The following is an 18,549-nucleotide window of genomic DNA, read 5'->3' as shown; positions in this document are numbered from 1 at the left end:
TGCATGTATAAACAATACGAATGTGATAGGTGTAGTGGAAGAGTCCTGCCTTAATTGCACTCAGGCTGGATTCATCAGTTTCTGCCTTGTTGGAGGTGTGTTAGAACAACAGCATTGTCTGACTGGGTTGCCTGCAAAAACATTTTTGACCTTTGGCTTACCCCTTTTACTGACAGAATTACCAGTAGCACCCACCAGTACCAATGGCTGCAAAGAGGTCTGCAGACTGCACCCTTTCCAAAGGTCTGTTTTGGCAAATAGTTGGAAACATATATATGTTCCTCCCACCCCATAGTGGGTGAGATTAGGAAAAGGCACGTAAGAATGATTTCTTTGAAATAAAATATTTCCACTCAATTTATAAAACACCCATCTGTGAGGGTGATCCATTTTACGTTTCCTTTCAAGAAATCATTTTGGTATGAACTAAGTGTTTCGTGTGACCTAAAATTTATTTCTTTACCATTTTTTTTTTTTCACTTCAGGTCTACCTGAACTGTGTTTTGTTATTGGTTTGTTGGGGGTTTTTTTTGAGGGGGTGAGTAGGGTGTTTCGAGGGAGTTCTTCAGTCTCCAAACAGAAAAATCCATTTGTTTCACAGCTGTAGGTGTAAATGTTTTGACTTCTGACTTCAATGGATAGCTTCTCTAGTTTACAGTGGCATAAATGAAACAACAACAAAAAAATACAGGCCTTTGGTGGCACTATTTGATTTAAATAAAATATCAGTGTAATTACTTAATTCTAGTATTTCAAATGAAAGTATCATTCCCCCCTTACTGCAGATGTGAAGCCTACAAGAAATTGAAGGGGCTGATTCTGACAGTAGTTAGCTCTGTTTTAACCAATTGCAACTCTGCTGACCTCATTAAAATTACACCAGATTTATATCCCTGTGAAGAGAAATCAGAATCAGACCAAGAACTTGGAACTTACGTTATTTTTAGCACAAGAAAATCCCTTGTTTTGTAAAGCACAAGAATTGCTACAGGGCCCATAAATATTTTGTGAATCTGGTCAACAGATAAAAGTAGAAAATACTTAGAACATGAAGAAATTCAGCTGTCTGTCTATTGACAGTGCCTTATGGAAGAACAAGACTCTAGGTACAATAAGGCAATAATGAATTTAATGAAAAAGCGACAGACATTCAGGTTGTAAGCTGAGCTGCTGTTGAAAAAGATAGTACATATTTTTGCCCATATAGCAGAATTCCTTGGCTGAATGTCTATGAGTAGATTTCCATTGATAATAAATATGGAGGAAATTATTTATTGTAAATGATAATTAGACTTTCCCCAGGCTATGCATTCAGCCAGTAGCAGATACTGAATAATAATGTAGGCATTATTTCTGACATTCTACCTCCACACAAAACAAAGAGGACAATAGGAGCTAAACCTTGCCATGACTTTTGTTTAAAATACAGTAATACCAACATAGGGGTAAATCAATATTTTCATGTGATTTTATGTAGTGACATGTATAATGTGGAGTATAAGTCACACCACATCTTTATCTGTGAACTGGAAAAATCACAGTCACAGGAACACACTAACACAAACTCTCTCGAGTTTACCCAGGACTGCATTAGGACTTGCATGCAGGCTAACTTTAAGCAGTCTTTGCAGGATCTCAGCCTCAGATTTTAACCGGTTTGGAATTGATCCTTGCAGCAAAAAAAAATTCTTCAGTTTATACTTGCAGTCATCACTCACATTCAGCTAACAGCAGTTCTTCTGTTACCTCAAGCAATATGGAGCTATGCTTTTCTTATAAGAGGATCTCAGTTTCATATACCCTCTTGCCATCAATTTATAGTGCCTAGCACAGTGGCAATTGCAAAGACCTCAGAAACAATACATTCCTAGCCTATGTGTTTTTAATTATATTTCCAAGTTTCATTTGCTGTCGGCAACTTGACGGTATTTTGATTTTGCTGAAGTGAAATATATGAGTTTCAAATACAGCTTTGAAATTGATTAGGAATTAATATGGCAGCATTACAGACACAGTAGATTTACTGCTGCTTTTGCAGCTCCGTGTGAACTCCCATATGGAAAACCTATTGTGACCAGATCCAGAGTGACATGAGCAAAGTGGCTGAGACTGCAGATAAGAGATCAGAGAAAAGGAATCAAATAGGTAGAAGTGGAAGGACGGTATATCATGGCAAAAAAAATTATACCCCCCTCCCAGAAAAACCCAGAGAGGAGACACAGGAAAGGTGTGACATGACTGGATTATGGAAAAGAAAAGAAAAGGGAAAAAAAAAAAAAAGGCTTTCGAGGCAATCAGTAAATTTAAAATAACTGGTAAATGTTCTGTACACCTCTCAGAAGAACACTAACAAAATTAAACCTGGAATCACGTAGTTAATGCTGAGCGCAGTCCCGTGCAGCATGCATAAGCATGCTCTGGCAGTGCTGCTTCTGGGGCAGGACTTGCAGCTCATTTTGGGGAGCAGGTTTCTTGCTGACACCAAATGAGATGGAAGTGCCTGAGAGGAGGGAGGGTGCTCTGTGGAAATGTTACATATGTGACTGCATTAAACTATCAACGCTTCTGCCTTTCCTCTTCTGTAGGAGCTGCATTAAGAGCACAATTTTTGGCATGTTAAACACACAGTTGTTACCAGTTTATATGTAGCTTTACGTACAGAGCAGGACTGCTAGTGAAAAAGAGAACAGTGGGTGTATGTATGTATAAACAGTGGCTTTAAAGTGCTGTAGTCAGTCCTGTGTGAGCTAGTGACTTCTTACATGTTTATAGTCAAATTAAGCCTTCCAAACGTGAATGTGGCAGGAGCCTGCTACCACCTGAGATGCAATATGCTCATATAGTGCTGGTGCAAGGAGGGGGAGCGCAGGCTCCTAAGTGTTCATTGCTCTATCTTTAGAAAAGGATTAGCAGCAGTAATCTCCCCATTGACACACAGACAGCAAACAGTTGAACAGCATCCTTGTTTGCATGCCTTCTCCCTTCACACAGACTTTTACTCAGGTTTCTTGTTTTAGTGGCTATCACTCACCTGTTATATTTATTTTATTAGAAATGTGGTTTCGACTGTAAGGTTTTCAAACTAAATGCTTCCTTCAACTTTGGTCACACTTTTCAAATCTCACTTTGTATACTGAGATTTCAGCAAAACTCAAATGTCTAATTAAAAATCAATGTCTCAACTGATTTGGTATCTTATATATTCTCCATGACACCTGGAAAATACAGAACTTTTCAAACACATGGTATCAATTATGGTGTTTATGTCATTTTGACTTTGGGGCAAACTGACCTAACCGCAGAGGATTCAGTCCTTCCAGCTGTCTAGATATCTTGATTCAGAACCAGGTTTGGATTTTGGACTGAGCTGTATCTTTGCCAGCAATCTTTCTACTGCATTCAGGAATCATCTGTATCATTCAACTTTGTATCAGGGCGGTGCATCTAGTAAGGTCAAGTCTGGAGCTGAAAGCAGTGAAAAGAAAAATATTCCATATAGGTCCAGGTTTAGATCTGATCTTGTTCACGTTCAAGTCAATGAGACTTCAATGTAAGCACTTAGCTTACATGGAAGTAGACCTATTTGGTGACACTATTACATTACAAATAAATGAAAGTATCCAGATGTATTTCCAGCCTCAAAAATGAGGATCTTTGTAGAGTAGCTGGCTTAGAATTTTTAAGGAAGCCTTATATATGTTCTCAGTCAGCAATGTGTCCCTAAGTATTAAGTAGGATTTATTCTTCAAAGGGCAAAAGAGAAGGTCTGTACCTAAAAGTCTGATTTTTAATATGAATATTTGAATAAACAGTTCCAGGCATGTATACTAAGATTGCATATTGCACTATAAAACAAGACTGTTCAGAAATATTTTCTCAAATACCCAACATAAAGCATCATATTATCATGGTCTGACCTCACATTGCATTTTTAACATTTATATATGCAAATGGTCATATTTACATGTGCACATGCCATTCACACATTCAAATTAAAGGCAAATAAATGTTTTAGATTAAGGAGATTAATTTGGTGTGTCTTACGGTTGACACGCTTTCTACAGAGGCTAGATCACTGAGACCCAAGTGCTGGGCTCTTATCCGAGAAGACAGATGGCAATTTCCTTTTGATAAGAGTTCATTTTTTTAGCAGCAAGGGAGCCCTGAAGTAACCATTTTTCTTGTGGGGAAAGGATCTTTCAGAAGCCAGATAAATCATTTTAAAATAGACAAACACAGGAACCAAGGAACTAATCAACCTGAAATGAGCTGAATTGCAGCCCCTTTCAGAAAGTTTAGGAAATGCTCTTTGCTTTCATTCTTGCCACACATGGGATCTACTTCAGAAAATTAGAGAATTCAGATAATTTTTTCAGTACTCTTTCCTCTTTTATGAGCACCAATACAATTTATGATTAGTAGCAATGCAAAATTTCATCAAGTCAGATGAGGTAGTTTGTTTACAGTATGTTTACATCATGCATAAAATAAACAGTTGTAGGTATATTAAAGACTGCATAAACATAAAGGTTAACTAACCAGACTAAACCAAGATGGCTCTGTTTAATTAAAATCTGGAACAGTGTGTGCCAGCTTATACATCTCTGGAACATTTCATACTTATAAGTTATAAATGTGGACAGTCAGGAACCCACAAGACTAGAATCTGTGGGTAATGTATAAGTACTGACCTGCTGCTAAAGGAGTCAGTCAGCTACTCTTTGTAGTTATTTATATTTATTAAATATATTTAAATATATTCGCTCTTCTTTTTGGTAAACATGTAAGACCCAGCCTCTGACATGCTGACACCTTCGATTTAGTTTCTCTTGTAGGATTAGACACAAACAGGATCTCTTTCCTCTAGTTTCCTTTCCTCACTTTTCTATCTGTCACTAATAGAGCAGAAATGAAAATGGCTAGGGTGGTTTCAACTCAGTCCTTGCCCGTGCCTTAATGTATTCTTCATTATTCATGTCTCCAGCAGTTTGGTCCTAGACATCTGGGAGTGATGTCTTCTCTTTATTTGCTTTGCTATGGCTCTATTAAAAATATGCCTTTTTTATTTTGTAAGTTATTATCGTCGTTTTTTAGACTAGTTCAAATTTGACCAGCAGCACCTTGTTTACAAAGATATTGTGAGAAATTTTATGCGTCCTCCTCTATCCGTGCCATATCAAGGCGTACATGAGCATTGCGTGCTTCCCATCACGTCAGGTCGTGTCGCATTGCATCGAATCAAGTCATGTCGCATCAGTGATACCACTATCGGTACTTATTCTTGATAGAAAATTCAGCATAGATTTAGACAGCAAATAGCTCAGCCACAATAAATGTATATAATGAGCAGATTAAGTATCTGTGAGAACCAGATATTTTAAGTGTCCCTGGCAAGTTGGTGCTTTCAGATATTCCAATATCCTTGTCTCTACATTGTATTCTGCACATAAATTTCTGATATATGTGCATATACTAAAATGTCTGTCTAAGCAGCCTATTTGGAACCCTTACCATCTACAGCCATTTGCAAATACAGACCTGTGCAGTTTTGAATTAACCAGACATTATTGGATGGGTCTGGATATTGTAACTACATTGTAGTTTATAGGTTGATCATATCCCACCACTGTACAAAACCCAAATGTTGACAGATTTATTTTTTTCATAATTTGGGATTTGCTTCAAACATTTGCCTGCTGGGGCATATTTTCAAGGAGTTATGCATGGTTAGGCTCTATGACAGCCATTTTATTAGACATATTACCCTGTTGTTCATGTATAAATGTTAAATGTTGTAATTATCCTATTACATAAACTGAAAGCAAGGGAGGGGAGGGTCACAATAAAAAAAAAAAGTCTCTAACTGATATCTAAAACACACAGTGTTTCCAAAATGTTTGATCATAGTATCTTTTTGGATAAAATTAACTTCTTTTGTTTTATGTTACCTATGTATTCTCTCTTGGCTTTCTTGGGATCTGCATGTTCACAGGTTTCTTGAAAATTTGACTTATTTTTGCCTAAGACCCTAAAAATAAATTAAACCAGCAGAGCTCAGGCACCCACAGCTGAAAAATTTGGCTGCAAAATTCTATATAAATGCTAAGTGGTCTTCTTATTGTTGATTATTACAAACATTTATTTGGCACTCATCACTGTGGTATCTATGTGCTTTCCCAGGATTAAGTTGAAGCAGTCTTTCCAGTGTCTTTTTTAAAATCCCTTCAAGGATTTTGAGATTCAATGCAGGTCCAGGGAGCTATCAACTGGTACAAGGTATATATGCATATTGAAGACAATTGGGAATATAGGCATTAATACTATGTAAAGAATTTGCCAGAAGAGCTACTAGGGACTTCCAGGGGAACTGTACTTCTGCATCAATTCATTCATGTTTAGAAACCAAGCATAGGGGTATCTGGGTTGGAATGCTCTGCTTCTGTGTCTTCAAAGTATTGAAGACACTTGCATATTGTTGTTGTTAGATATAGTCTACAGTTAATGTAATGGGATGGTGTGGTGGGTTAACTTTGGCTAACAGCCACCCCCCCCCCCAGCCGCTCGCTCACTGCCTCAGTGGGATGGGGGAGAAAATAGGATGAGAAAGCTCACTCGTCAAGATAGAGAGACTGCTTACCAATCCCTGTCAGAGGCAAAACAGACTGAACTTGGGGATAACTAACCTAAATTTATTGCCAATTAAAATAGATTCAGGTAGTGAGAAACAAAAAGACAAATATTAAAACAACTTTCCTCTCCCCTCTGCCAGATTTAACTTCAATCCTTCACTCCTGACTCCTCCACCCACCCCCACTGGTGCAGGGGCATGGGGGGCTGTGGTCAGTCCATGACAGTTCCTCTCTGCTGCTCCTTCCTCTTCACACTTTTCCCGTGCTCTTGAGTGGGCTCTCCATGGATCACAGTTCTCATCAGGAAATATCCATCTTCCCCAGTGTGGGGTCCTCTGAGAGCTACAGTGGGAATACCTGCTCTGCTGTGGAGCACCTCCTCCTCCTTTCTCTGACCTTGGTGTTCCCTCTGTAGTGTTCACTTTTTTTCCTCACCTCCTTCTCTGCAGCTCCCCTGCTACCAAAACCTGGCCATCTACACCCAGTAAAGATGATCATGCTAGTCACAGTAATGAGGAAGGTACCAGAATATCCTCAGAAGCCTGTGCTCAGTTTGAAACAGTCTGTTTCCCTTAAGGCCAAGTGACTACTACCCAGAATATGTCTCACGAGCCACTGTGAAAAAATGGGAATAAAACCCATTAGATTTTAACAAGTAATTCTCTCATAATCTAAACACAGATAAAATTCACATAGATTCTTAGTTAAAAATTCCTACGAAAGCAAATGCCATGCTAATAAAAATTTCATTTCTATGATCATTTTTCACATAGTCTGGATAGAAAAATGTCACGTGTTTCTGATTGAGAGCCATTGCTGAATTCTTCTCAAATTTTAGAGTTATTTAAATAAACAGATTTTTCTGTTTTCCCTTGAAAAGCATTGGTTTAGGCAAACATTCTGAGTAGCTGATCAGTAGCTGATCTAGTGGTGTGATGCTCCCTACAGAATGGGTTGTCTGAGAGCATAAGAGACAGGATCTGTGTCGTGGTTTAACCCCAGCCAGCAACTAAGCACCACGCAGCTGCTTACTCGCTCCCCCCAATCCAGTGGGATGGGGGAGAAAATCAGGAAAAGAAGTAAAACCCATGGGTTGAGATAAGAACGGTTTAATAGAACAGAAAAGAAGAAACTAATAATGATAACGATAACACTAATAAAATGACAACAGCAATAATGAAAGGATTGGAACGTACAAACGATGCACAGGGCAATTGCTCACCACCCGCAGACCAACACCCAGCTAGTCCCCAAGCAGCGATCCCCCGCCCCCACTCCCCCCAGTTTGTACACTAGATGTGGCCCCCCGTGGCCAGTTTGGGTCAGCTGCCCTGGCTGTGTCCCCTCCCAACTCCTTGTGCCCCTCCAGCCTTGTCGCTGGCTGGGGATGAGAAGCTGAAAAATCCTTGACTATAGTCTAAACACTACTTAGCAACAACTGAAAACATCAGTGTTATCAACATTCTTCTCATACTGAACTCAAAACATAGCACTGTACCAGCTACTAGGAAGACAATTAACTCTATCCTAGCTGAAACCAGGACAATCTGTTAGTCCCTAATCAAATATACTGCTTTTCTACACTAATTTAATCTCTAGGAGATATCCAGAAATGTGATTTTTTAACAGCCTTCCTGAAAAACACTGATACTATTTTGTAAAATGAAGTTATGCCTGCTGTTAGTCCACAATATGTCCCTCCATTCTCCATTGCTGCATTCAGATAGTGTATCTTCACTCTTAGCCTCTCCCACAAGTCCTTTAGAAAACACACAAGATATAACTTTATTCTTATACTGGCACTACATAAAGTGACCTTACCTTTCAGGTTGCAGGCACATTTTTTCATATGATGCCTTGGCATGCTGAAATGTCTTGGCTTTTCATCAGTCAAACCGTTTGGTTTTTTCTTTATATTGTTTTTGAATGAGTGATGTTGTAATGAGTAAAACTGGCTCTTTGATTTCCACACCAGGGGAATGAAAATTTAGTAGGATATGCCCTTTATAGAGAAAAGTAAAATTACTGTGTAGGCTATCAAATCTGATCTTGTATTCAACAATACATGAATGCTTGATCAGTTTCTCACAGCAAATTCACTGAGATACCAAGTTAGCTTTGGAAAAAAAGAGAGGCAGAGGGTATTCTTCCAGAAGATATAAGTATCTGCGGCTCTCAAGAAAGCTGCTTGCAGCATTGACTCTACCACACTTTTCTTGAAATTGTTCTTTTTGAAGACTATTTCTTAAGCCCAGAAACTCTTACTTCACGTGTCACAGTTTTAGGATCTTATAAGTAGTGCCTCTTTCATCCCCCATCATTTTACGCATTAGTTTTATTTGAGTTCTGCTTGCTGCAGTGGAATGGCTCCTGCTTTACACTGAGTTAGAGCAGAACAACTTTCATATGCTTTTCCTTTGAAAGTTCTGCTTTGGGAAGTCAGAAAAATGTACTGAAGCTACTCGGTTATTAGAAGATTCTTCCTCATGAAGTTTGCTTCCCCATATAATCATGTCATTAGCGGAGGCATCCTTGAGAGGGCTGGCTGCTACTACCTGTTGTTATGGCTGGTGTTTTGAGTGGCAGCAGAAATTTGAGCACTGGAACTGACAGCTCCAAATGTCTCTGCCTCACAAATTAAATCATTATTTAAATACAGAAACAAAATGGGAAGAAGTCTTTGTGGGCTCTTTCATAATATATTTCTAATATTTCCAGTAAGTGTTCTCAGGGATCCAGCCTGCAGTGGGAAATGGCATAAACCTCTGAAGTCAGAGATTTTATTTTTTAAATAAAAGCAAGGTATAATGTGTTAGAAGTTACCTTGGTGTCTACACATAATGAAATGAGGTGTGTTTCTCTATCCCCAATTTCCACATGATACAAAAGGGGACAATTTAACAGAGTGTAACCTGCAGTCAACAGCTTCCCAAAGCACTCAAAGGAAAATGCATCTTCTCATTTTTAATCAGACTTATGAATAGATAGGGATGTTTTTATATGCACTTGGAAGTCTGTTACCCTGTGAGTTGGCCCATTCACTATGATTTTTCCTGGAACATGGTACTATCCAGGGTACCTATGCATATCATAGGCTCTGCCATCATTTTTAATAAGTAGCTTATCTCTGTGATGCAACTAAAAGCAATCCTGAGTGTCTCCAGGGTTTGTTGTAATTAAATTTTATTGTTGTATTTGAAAATGTACAGTTTTTGAAAAGTGGAGCAAGAAAAATGGAAAGGAGATTCTAGGAGATGATAGTCTGATTTTTAGAAGGTTTTAACCCTTTGTAGTTTCCAGATTTACAAGCTTACTTATGCTCCCCAAGTAACTGTTCCTATATGTGACAGAAGCCGTAAACTATAGCAGCTAGTGTAGTTTATTAGCTGATGTTAGGTAACCGTGCAAAGATTATCATTTATACCTGCAGTCAGATGCTGTAGGATCATAGGTGCAGTAATTTATGGGTTCCTAATAAGATTGTAGAAGGCCTTTTCTGAAAGTGTTACACTTTTGCTGCTGCCCCTTTCTTCCCCAAATATTTACAGCTACAAGGGAATTCCTCCAAGTCCCAGCGCTGCCCATGAAGTGCTGTAGCGGAAGGCAGGGTTTACCAACTTCTGCTCTGGACAATAAAGAAATGTCACTGTTTTGAGCAGAAAACAGACAAGTTTATCTATATTGTTATCTGGCATTGTACTGCCATGCTCAGGCACCACCACCTAAGTCACTGAGGAGTGCGTGGAACTACATTTGGGCTCACACCTTGTGCAGTCAGTGGAATTGCTTGCACTCTGCATTCAGGGACCGAGCTTCGCTTCGGTCATTGTGCCCATCTCTGCTCACTTCACAGCTCATCAGGACTCCTAATCAAGCAGTCATTGCAGTTTCCCCCTTTGTGTTTTATTCCTGCTTGATTTTCTTGCCATGGGATGCCACGGACTGGTTTTGGAGATTCATGTAACAGTTTTTTCCAAATCAAAATATTTCCTCCAAAAAAGTAATCTCTTCTGTCCAGCATTGCTACCGATCTTTATTTAGTTATTTACTTTACAATTTCTAGAGGGATTGGATGTGCCCAAGGCACCCCTTTAGGCAACACTTTATATCAAGGTTCCATTTATCAATACTTCATGAAGGGCTAATGAATGATTAATACATGTTTTAATGTATGACCAATCAATTGTTGTAGATTTCGCAACGTCCAACAGACGAGTAGGTTTCTTATAAGCATAGATTATAACCATATCTGACATCTTCTACTGATGTGCTTCTAAACATCTATAACATACACACTACTTATATCTGTAACATGCTTAAAACATCTACTAATCACTGATTAATTTTTTATAACCTATTTTGAAGCAGAGCCTGTCTGTGGAGTACATCCCTTACTGGTGTCTGTGACTCTCCATTTCTATAGGATTGATAATTTACTTGTCATCTAAGGACTTAGAACTCCTACTAATTTCAGCTCAAACATTAAGCTTTTCTGAGTTAGCATCAGCATTTTCATCTCAGCCTAAGAAAAAATGTCTTTGCTGTCCCCAGACTTTTTTCTCCCTCAAACTTCTGGCTACTTTACCCTGCTAATGTGCATTTTGCAAGCTCTGCTAAAACGCTATGATTCTTAGGGGGAAAACCCACTCTAAAATACATTTTCAGCCTGTTGAACTCAGGTTTTTCGATTGCTCTCAGGACAGCTGTCCCAGTGATGATGGTTCCCAGCATTTTTTTTTATTTTTTTTTTAACTGTTATCCCTGTGTGCTTGGTTCAAAGTTTGTCCATTCTTAGAAAAGGATGAGAAAATATAAACCTCACATTAATCCAGTGAACAAGCCAACTCCTGGAGGACATTTGATTCTGACAGAGAAACACACATTTTTGTATGTTGGATAAACCCAAGTGTTAATAGGAGTGTTCCTTTGTGGGATTCCCATAGTCTCCTAAGGTGAAAGCCATGACTGTGCTCTATGCTTTATGTGGAGCACACAGGTAGAACTGACTGAAGTGGGCAGTACAACTCACTTCCTGAAAATTTATGAATCCTTCAATTAATCATTTGCAGTTGAGAAGCAGTAAGTTGCTTAGTATCATATTTTGTAAATTAATTTTGAATTTTTAATCAGTTTCTACTGAACTTAATCACAGGGTTGAGTCCTCTGCTGTGATTTATCTAGATGTTGAGACCAGTTCTTTAATGATATAAAATAAAAGGATCTGCAGGGTTTTCTCATTTCTGGGGTCATTAGTAAAATAGTCTCTGTTCTGAATATCCCCAAGTAAATATCCCACTGCCATTCAAATCAAATGCTAATCTTTCACTGATTGCTGTTTGCAGCAGGATTAGGCTGTTAGACCTGCGGCATTAACACATTGAACCTAAAGAAACACATCAAGCATAACTCAAAAAAAAAAACCAAGAGAGAATAAAGGGTAAAAAAAGAGTTTTATTCTTCAACATTAACATTGAATTTCCTCTGGCTTTTTAAAAACCATTCATTGTCAAAGACACTAAAGTCTCAGAAATAAGAACCTCTCAAAACTACTCAATCTCTTGGAGTAGACAGTTTTTTACCCACGTTAGCACCATCACTTTTGTGTTATCCAGTTAGCACTCTGTGTTTCTGTGTTTGTCGGGGAGTTTACCATGATCTTCTCTTTCTTTTTTCAGCTGGTTAATAATCCACTAGCCAGTCAAGCAGCAGCGGCTGCAGCAGCAGCAGCCATGGGCTCAATAGCAAGCTCCCAGGCCTTTGGCAATGCCCTCTCCAGTCTTCAGGGGGTCACAGGTCAACTCGTCACTAATGCACAAGGACAGGTGAGTAGAAGATGGAGCAAACAGTGAATTCTAATGGCAGGCTGATCTTGGGACAAAAATGAGTTCCGTTTGTATGACAGCAATTTAAAAGTGCACATATTGAAGATAAATAAATATTGACTTGCCAGACAAGGTAAGAAATGGAAAGTCTGAGAACTGGGAGGAAGTTAAGAGCTGTTAGAAAGTGTTTTCAAGCCAGAAAGGGCTTAGGGTTTGCTTTATTTTAATTCAGCCTTTTGAAAAGATCACAATAGCGCAGTAATATGGTATTTTAAAAGTCCAGCAACCCTGTGATTCTGAACAAACATACCAGCTGTCTTCTTCCACTTATATATACCTAATAACAGACAACTATATTAAAGTGCTACTGTACTATTAAGACTACACTTTTTTGCAGATTGTAGCATTTCTGTATTACTTCATTTCTAAAAAGGTATTAAAGGTTTTAAGTAAAGGACACAAATTGTAATGAAGTATCTGGGATGAATTTGACTGGGTGGCTTACTCATTTGTTGATTAAAGAAGTTAAGTAATTTGCAATGAATCTGCCAGTCTATAATGCAATTCGGGAGAAACTTTTGCTTTAAAGAAAATTTTCCAAACAGAAACTTATGGTTTGTCTAAGAGAGAGATTGTGCATTATCTGCATTTGTGAGCTGTTTATTTGTTGCAAACTATTTCAGTTTCAGTCTTAATATGACGCAGAAAGATATGCATCTGAACCCATACATATATAAATAATTCCATTGATGCAGCATGCTTAAGTACCTTTCAGATTGTGGCCACTGTCATTCTTTATTGCATTTAGTAGGACTAAAATTAACACAACTACTTGTTTCACATAAAGTCACTGCAACAAATCTGTCAGTGTAACTTATGACGGGACCTGGTAACTGAGCAATTTGAATGTCATTATTCTAAATGCTACAAATTGCACGTACAGTGATATCCACAGTGCTTATGTGGATGTTAGGCCCTGGTAAACATGTATTGAAATGATGCAGCTTGGATGATATGTGAATCTAATGTTTAGTTTCTACTCTTACTGTGAAGAGCAGGTTTTTTCCTGTTAATTTTCTATCACCATGTTATTTAATTGGGATGGGGTGACATTTTTTGTTTTGGCCCATTAAAAAATAAAAGACAACCCTTTATAGGAGTGTCGTCGTCCCCTTTTTTAGCGTAACACATAAACAAAGATGCATCCTGAGCTTCACTATCACCATCCAAGTCCCAGGAAAAAAAAATGCTGACCTTGTTATATTTACTGGGTGGGTGCAGAATTGTTCCATCACTACCCCGAGGGTTGAACGATGGAGCTTGTCAAAGTGAGGCCTTATCTAATGAATCATCTTATCGCAGGTGCACACCACACATATTAAAGGAGGATTGTATGAACAATGTGCCCTCTACAATAACCTTTCAATGTCTACTTTAACCCTTGTTTCAATCCCTTTTCATCAAAGGATCATTTTATGCAGCCAGCTTTAAATGGAGGCTCTCAAAAGCCTATTAAGATTTCTGGAGGGATGGGGTATTGGTTTGGAAGAAAAGTTGGTTATAATACCTATAACTCATAGTCAGATCAGCTCTAACCTAGAGGCCTGCTTGTTTCTATCTGTGCTCCAGAAATGGTTCACAATCACCACTCACATGAGGCACTTGGCACCAAAGATGTTCATTGTAAGAGCTGAAGATATAAACCCAGACTAGTTTTTTCGATAGTTTTCCCTTTACGTGTTCTCCACAGAAAACATAAGTGAAGTGTGGCCATTCATTGTATGTTTAAAAAAAATACTACTGTGAAGATATCACTGAATGAAACTATAGATTCCCTCAGGCTGAGTCTTGTTTATCCCACACATAATGTAAAGTCCAATAATTCCACAGGTTGCAGAGAAAGAGAAGAGAAAGGAAGAATCTTCCCTATTGTTGGGTAAAATTACAGAATCTATCTGTCTGCCTAGCTCTTTTAAATAAGAGCTGTCTTTTTATTACTTGTTTTTACAAATGTTCCTTGGTTTATAATCAGTACTGCAGACCTCGCCACAATATAGAGAAATACTGATAATAAGTGTGTAATATAACACCCATTTTTATAATATTCAGCATAAACCCATATTTCTTAAAGCACACTTCTGAAGCTATCTGTCTACAAAACAGGACTATTCAGTGTAATTAAACTACATTCCAGAAATTAAATTACATTCCCTGCAAATTAATAAAATTATACCAACTAAGCAAGAAAAGTGAAGAGTAATTTGGGATACTCCATTTCTGAATGATCTGCTTGGACTCATTAAGGAGCCAGGTTTCCATCATATGTTAAGAATCTGCCCTTTGAAAATTGTCCCTTGCAAAGAATCACAAGTGTGACACCCAAAATTCACTCCTGCAAGTATAAGGCTAGATGATTTACCAGACTGTTTGTATGTGCAATCTTTGTAATTATACGCTGCTTCTGTTACAGAAATTATGGGCTTGTAAATGTCCATCTGTCTAGCTAAATATATGGTGATCAGTAATCCCTGGAGACATTAAGCTATAGGTCAAATCCAAGATGCTATGGCAAATTTAGGGAAATGATCTTTTAAATGACATATGGCATGGCCTTAATTCCCAATAATCTAGGAGTTTTCACAATCAGAGTAACAAAATTATATATATTATTATATAATATATATGCTATAATTTATATAGCATATTTGTTATTGATTTATTGAATTCACAATTATGGTATGATAATTTTTTTTTTTTTTTGCTTTCGATGGCAATATGAACTGTAATACCAGAGCTCTCCAAGACCACTGTAGCAAAGAGATCTAACCCATTGGAATAATATGATCAGATCACCTGATTAATTTGATACAGTACAGGTAGAGGACTCTAAATCAAGTTTTCATTTTCAGAGGCATATTATGAAGAGCTATTGGCCCATGTAACACTGCTTACATTCTGTTTGCCCTCAGCACTTTCCAGGAAGCGCTTGCAGGACTGGGGTTTTATATCTTAAATTTAAAGGCCAGGGTAGCAGAATTGCTAGATTCCACGCTGTCAATAGATACAGTGATTTCAAAGAGAAGCTGTCTACCCACTTGGCTTCAGCCTGCCCTTGCAGTAGGATCCTAGTACCATTGCTGCACTTGGATTCTTCAGAGATGTAACAACGAGACATTTCTCTTTTTCGCTCTGTTATTGCAAATGAAAGAAAATATTAGGCGTTTTGAGTGGGGTTTACTATGTCTATTAAGTACATGAAATGTGTATTTTGGCTGTTTTCTTGGTCTTTGTAAGGAGATGAATGGCAGAAATATGGAAGCAAGGTTGATGCTTTTGGTTTCCATAAATACTTCCTGCAAGCCAGCTTCCTACTTGGTGAAAACATAGTGCTTCATTGTCGTCAGTTGCATTTGTGTAAGTCCCTTGACTTCAACAGGATCAAATACATTTTAACTAAGGGTACTGACTAAGTTTAGTTTCTTTCTTGGAAGGATGGGAGTTGTCTAATAGGAGAAATATGCATCCTAATTCAGCAATTGCAAAATAAAATTTTACCATAAAGAGTAAAAATGTAGCATGATAAGAGTTGGCATTATGAACTGTCTTGTGGTTAGAGAGGGCAATACATCCTATTTCCTGGTAGGTTAATAGAAAAACCTAAGTAAGCATGGTGTAATTGTACAGTACATACTTTAATTGAACAGTGAATTTAATTGGGATGGCATCAGTACAATCTAAGAATGCCCTTGGAGGAACTCAGGCTTCATAGTGCCCATGACTTGCTCTTTAGATGTGAAAACCTTCTGTATATGAAAAACCTTGAGCACAGCTCCACCCTGGCAATTAACAAGAAATAACTAATTTTTGAGAGTTGTAGTCCACAAGTAGCTCAGGAAACTAAATAGAGAGAGAGGCATTGTTGATCCAATTAGATAATAGGAGTACTTTGGTTCTCATTATTCTGATGAGAGGGTACACATTTGCTCTTTGAGCTTCTTGATGGTAAATGGTGCTAATGAGGCCTGATGGATTCCCTGCTCCTAACAAGCCTCTCAGCAGTGCGAGTGATTACAATGGAGATAGATTTGATGGGATGCGCTCCCTTTTGTAGTGTCTCAGCTGCTGACACTCTGCGACATAATCAGGTCACAGAGCCGGTCACAGCCATCAGCAAAAGCCATAGCTCTATGCCTCATTATTAAAGTGCATTATTCAGTTCCAGGCCTTCACAATACTGCCAAGGGCCTTTTTTTCTTCTTTTTTTGTTAAGCATCAGTTCTCAAATACAAGAGTTAATAAAATCATCAGCTAAAGAACTAGTAAATTAAAGAAATGGAAATAAAGCACTCCCTTTCAAATTCGTTGAAGGATCACAATTAAATAAGGAGGGAATTTCTCATCACCACACACTGTACAGTACAATGTAATATGTCATGTGCAATAACAACAGGGAATAAGATTTTTAAAAATAACGTTGTCCTCATTGTGGACTGGCTTGGAAAGTACTAAAGTATTGTTCCAAAGGAAATTTCCGTCTTCCCAAATATTACATGTGTACATGTAGGTACTATTATTTTCACCATTTTTTGTAACTACTTTTTCTGAAGTAGTAAGAATTACTTGCAAACTGAGTTTATAATTCTAAGCATGGCATGTCTTGTCTTAGTTAAAGTGGCTGAGGCCACAATCTGGAAAATATATGATAGGCCACAATGCTAGGACCGCTCTGTTCCCATTGCCTTCTTTTGGAGGGTGTGCTAATTACAAAATGGTGTGGAAAAAGGTGACTGTAGCATTTTCTTTCTGTTCTGATGATGTTCAGTTGGGGCTACCTCCCCTCCAAAAGAAAATACACTTTTAAAATCTAAGGTAGGTTTTAATGCAGTTTAGTTAAACAGGTGAGAAAAAAAAAATTAGTGGAGAGCCTGATTTTATTATTTATTTATTTATTTATAAACTTTTTGTTTCAGTTTCATTTTAGCTGACTATAAGCAGGTTTCAGCTAAATAGAAATAAGATATTCTAATACAGAAATATATACCTTTACAGGGATTTGCACTGTTTCTGTTAAATCACTGAAGTACATATTCAGTGACAATAGTATCATTTTGTGTATCGACACAACCAAAGGGAATAATACATTGGGGTTTTTTGCTATTGCTCTTGTTCAACTCTACAGTTGTTCTTCCTTTTTCTTGCTGGTAGAGTATGCTATGATGAGCAAATGAGTATGTATATGCAAAGTTGCTTGTAAAACTTTCAGTTCTCTTGAACCACAGATGCAAGACTCTCTTGACAGCTACAGGTCAAAGTACAAAGTTAGCATTATCAAATTAGCAGTCATCTCCAAGAAGATACATAGAGACTGGCAGGTGACCTAGTTTGTTTTTTTTTTTTTACACTAACCAGTAAAATTGGCAGCTATCAGTGGGAATGCAGTAAGCCTCCTCATGGAACTTAAAAGGAGGATGTTGGCCATTGGTTTGTTGGGGGTTTTTTCTTTTTTTTAACTCTCCCAGAAGTTCTAGGAGGCCCAAAGCCATGTAATGTGTAACACTCCTCAAAGTCCTTCTGAATATGTGCAATTCATACTGTTCTCCATTAGCCTTTTCTCTTAACAATTGTTATTGTTGCCACATCTGTTTTGGCTATGCAGCTCTAATACATGCTAACCACTAAAGTTTTAGCCCTCACAACACCTAATAGTGTTCACAAAAATCTAAACAATAGTTGTTTAAATAGTGACTGCTAACAATGTCTTCCCAGGGCTAAGATCGACAGAAATCTGAGTTGGTGGTATCAGAATTGTATATATTAAGGAAATTTCATTACAAGCCTGAGATAATAAAAAGAGGCACATTTTGAGGGAGAGGCTAGAGGGAGGGATTGTAACACTCAAATAATACTAGCATTTAAGAACATTTCTTGGAAAACCCTTTGCCAGGAGAGTCTGTTTTGACAGACCTTCATATTAATATGTTGAATTTCTGCTGGGTGGAGTCTGACTCTCTGTTTTCCCCCTCAAAGTTTCACTGGGCTGAATACATGTAGTTCTGCTGTTTGCAGGAAGAAAAAGGCACATACTATGAGAAAAGATC

General features: G+C 38.0%; 1 protein-coding gene across 2 annotated transcripts in view; it reads left to right on the top strand.

Annotated features, from left to right (window-relative positions):
• Positions 1-18,549, top strand: part of POU6F2 (POU class 6 homeobox 2) — a 324,761-nt gene that overhangs the window by 254,609 nt on the left and 51,603 nt on the right. For both annotated transcript variants that reach the window (XM_069769722.1, XM_069769713.1), the window contains exon 6: positions 12,305-12,451. In XM_069769722.1, the coding sequence (XP_069625823.1) occupies positions 12,305-12,451 (147 nt within the window). The remainder of the gene's footprint in view (positions 1-12,304; positions 12,452-18,549) is intronic.

Source organism: Haliaeetus albicilla, chromosome 2 (genome assembly GCF_947461875.1).
Source record: "Haliaeetus albicilla chromosome 2, bHalAlb1.1, whole genome shotgun sequence".
In the NCBI taxonomy this organism is placed as follows: domain Eukaryota; kingdom Metazoa; phylum Chordata; class Aves; order Accipitriformes; family Accipitridae; genus Haliaeetus; species Haliaeetus albicilla.
The sequence above is the reverse complement of the archived record's forward strand: the minus strand, read 5'-3'. Positions and strand labels throughout refer to the sequence as shown.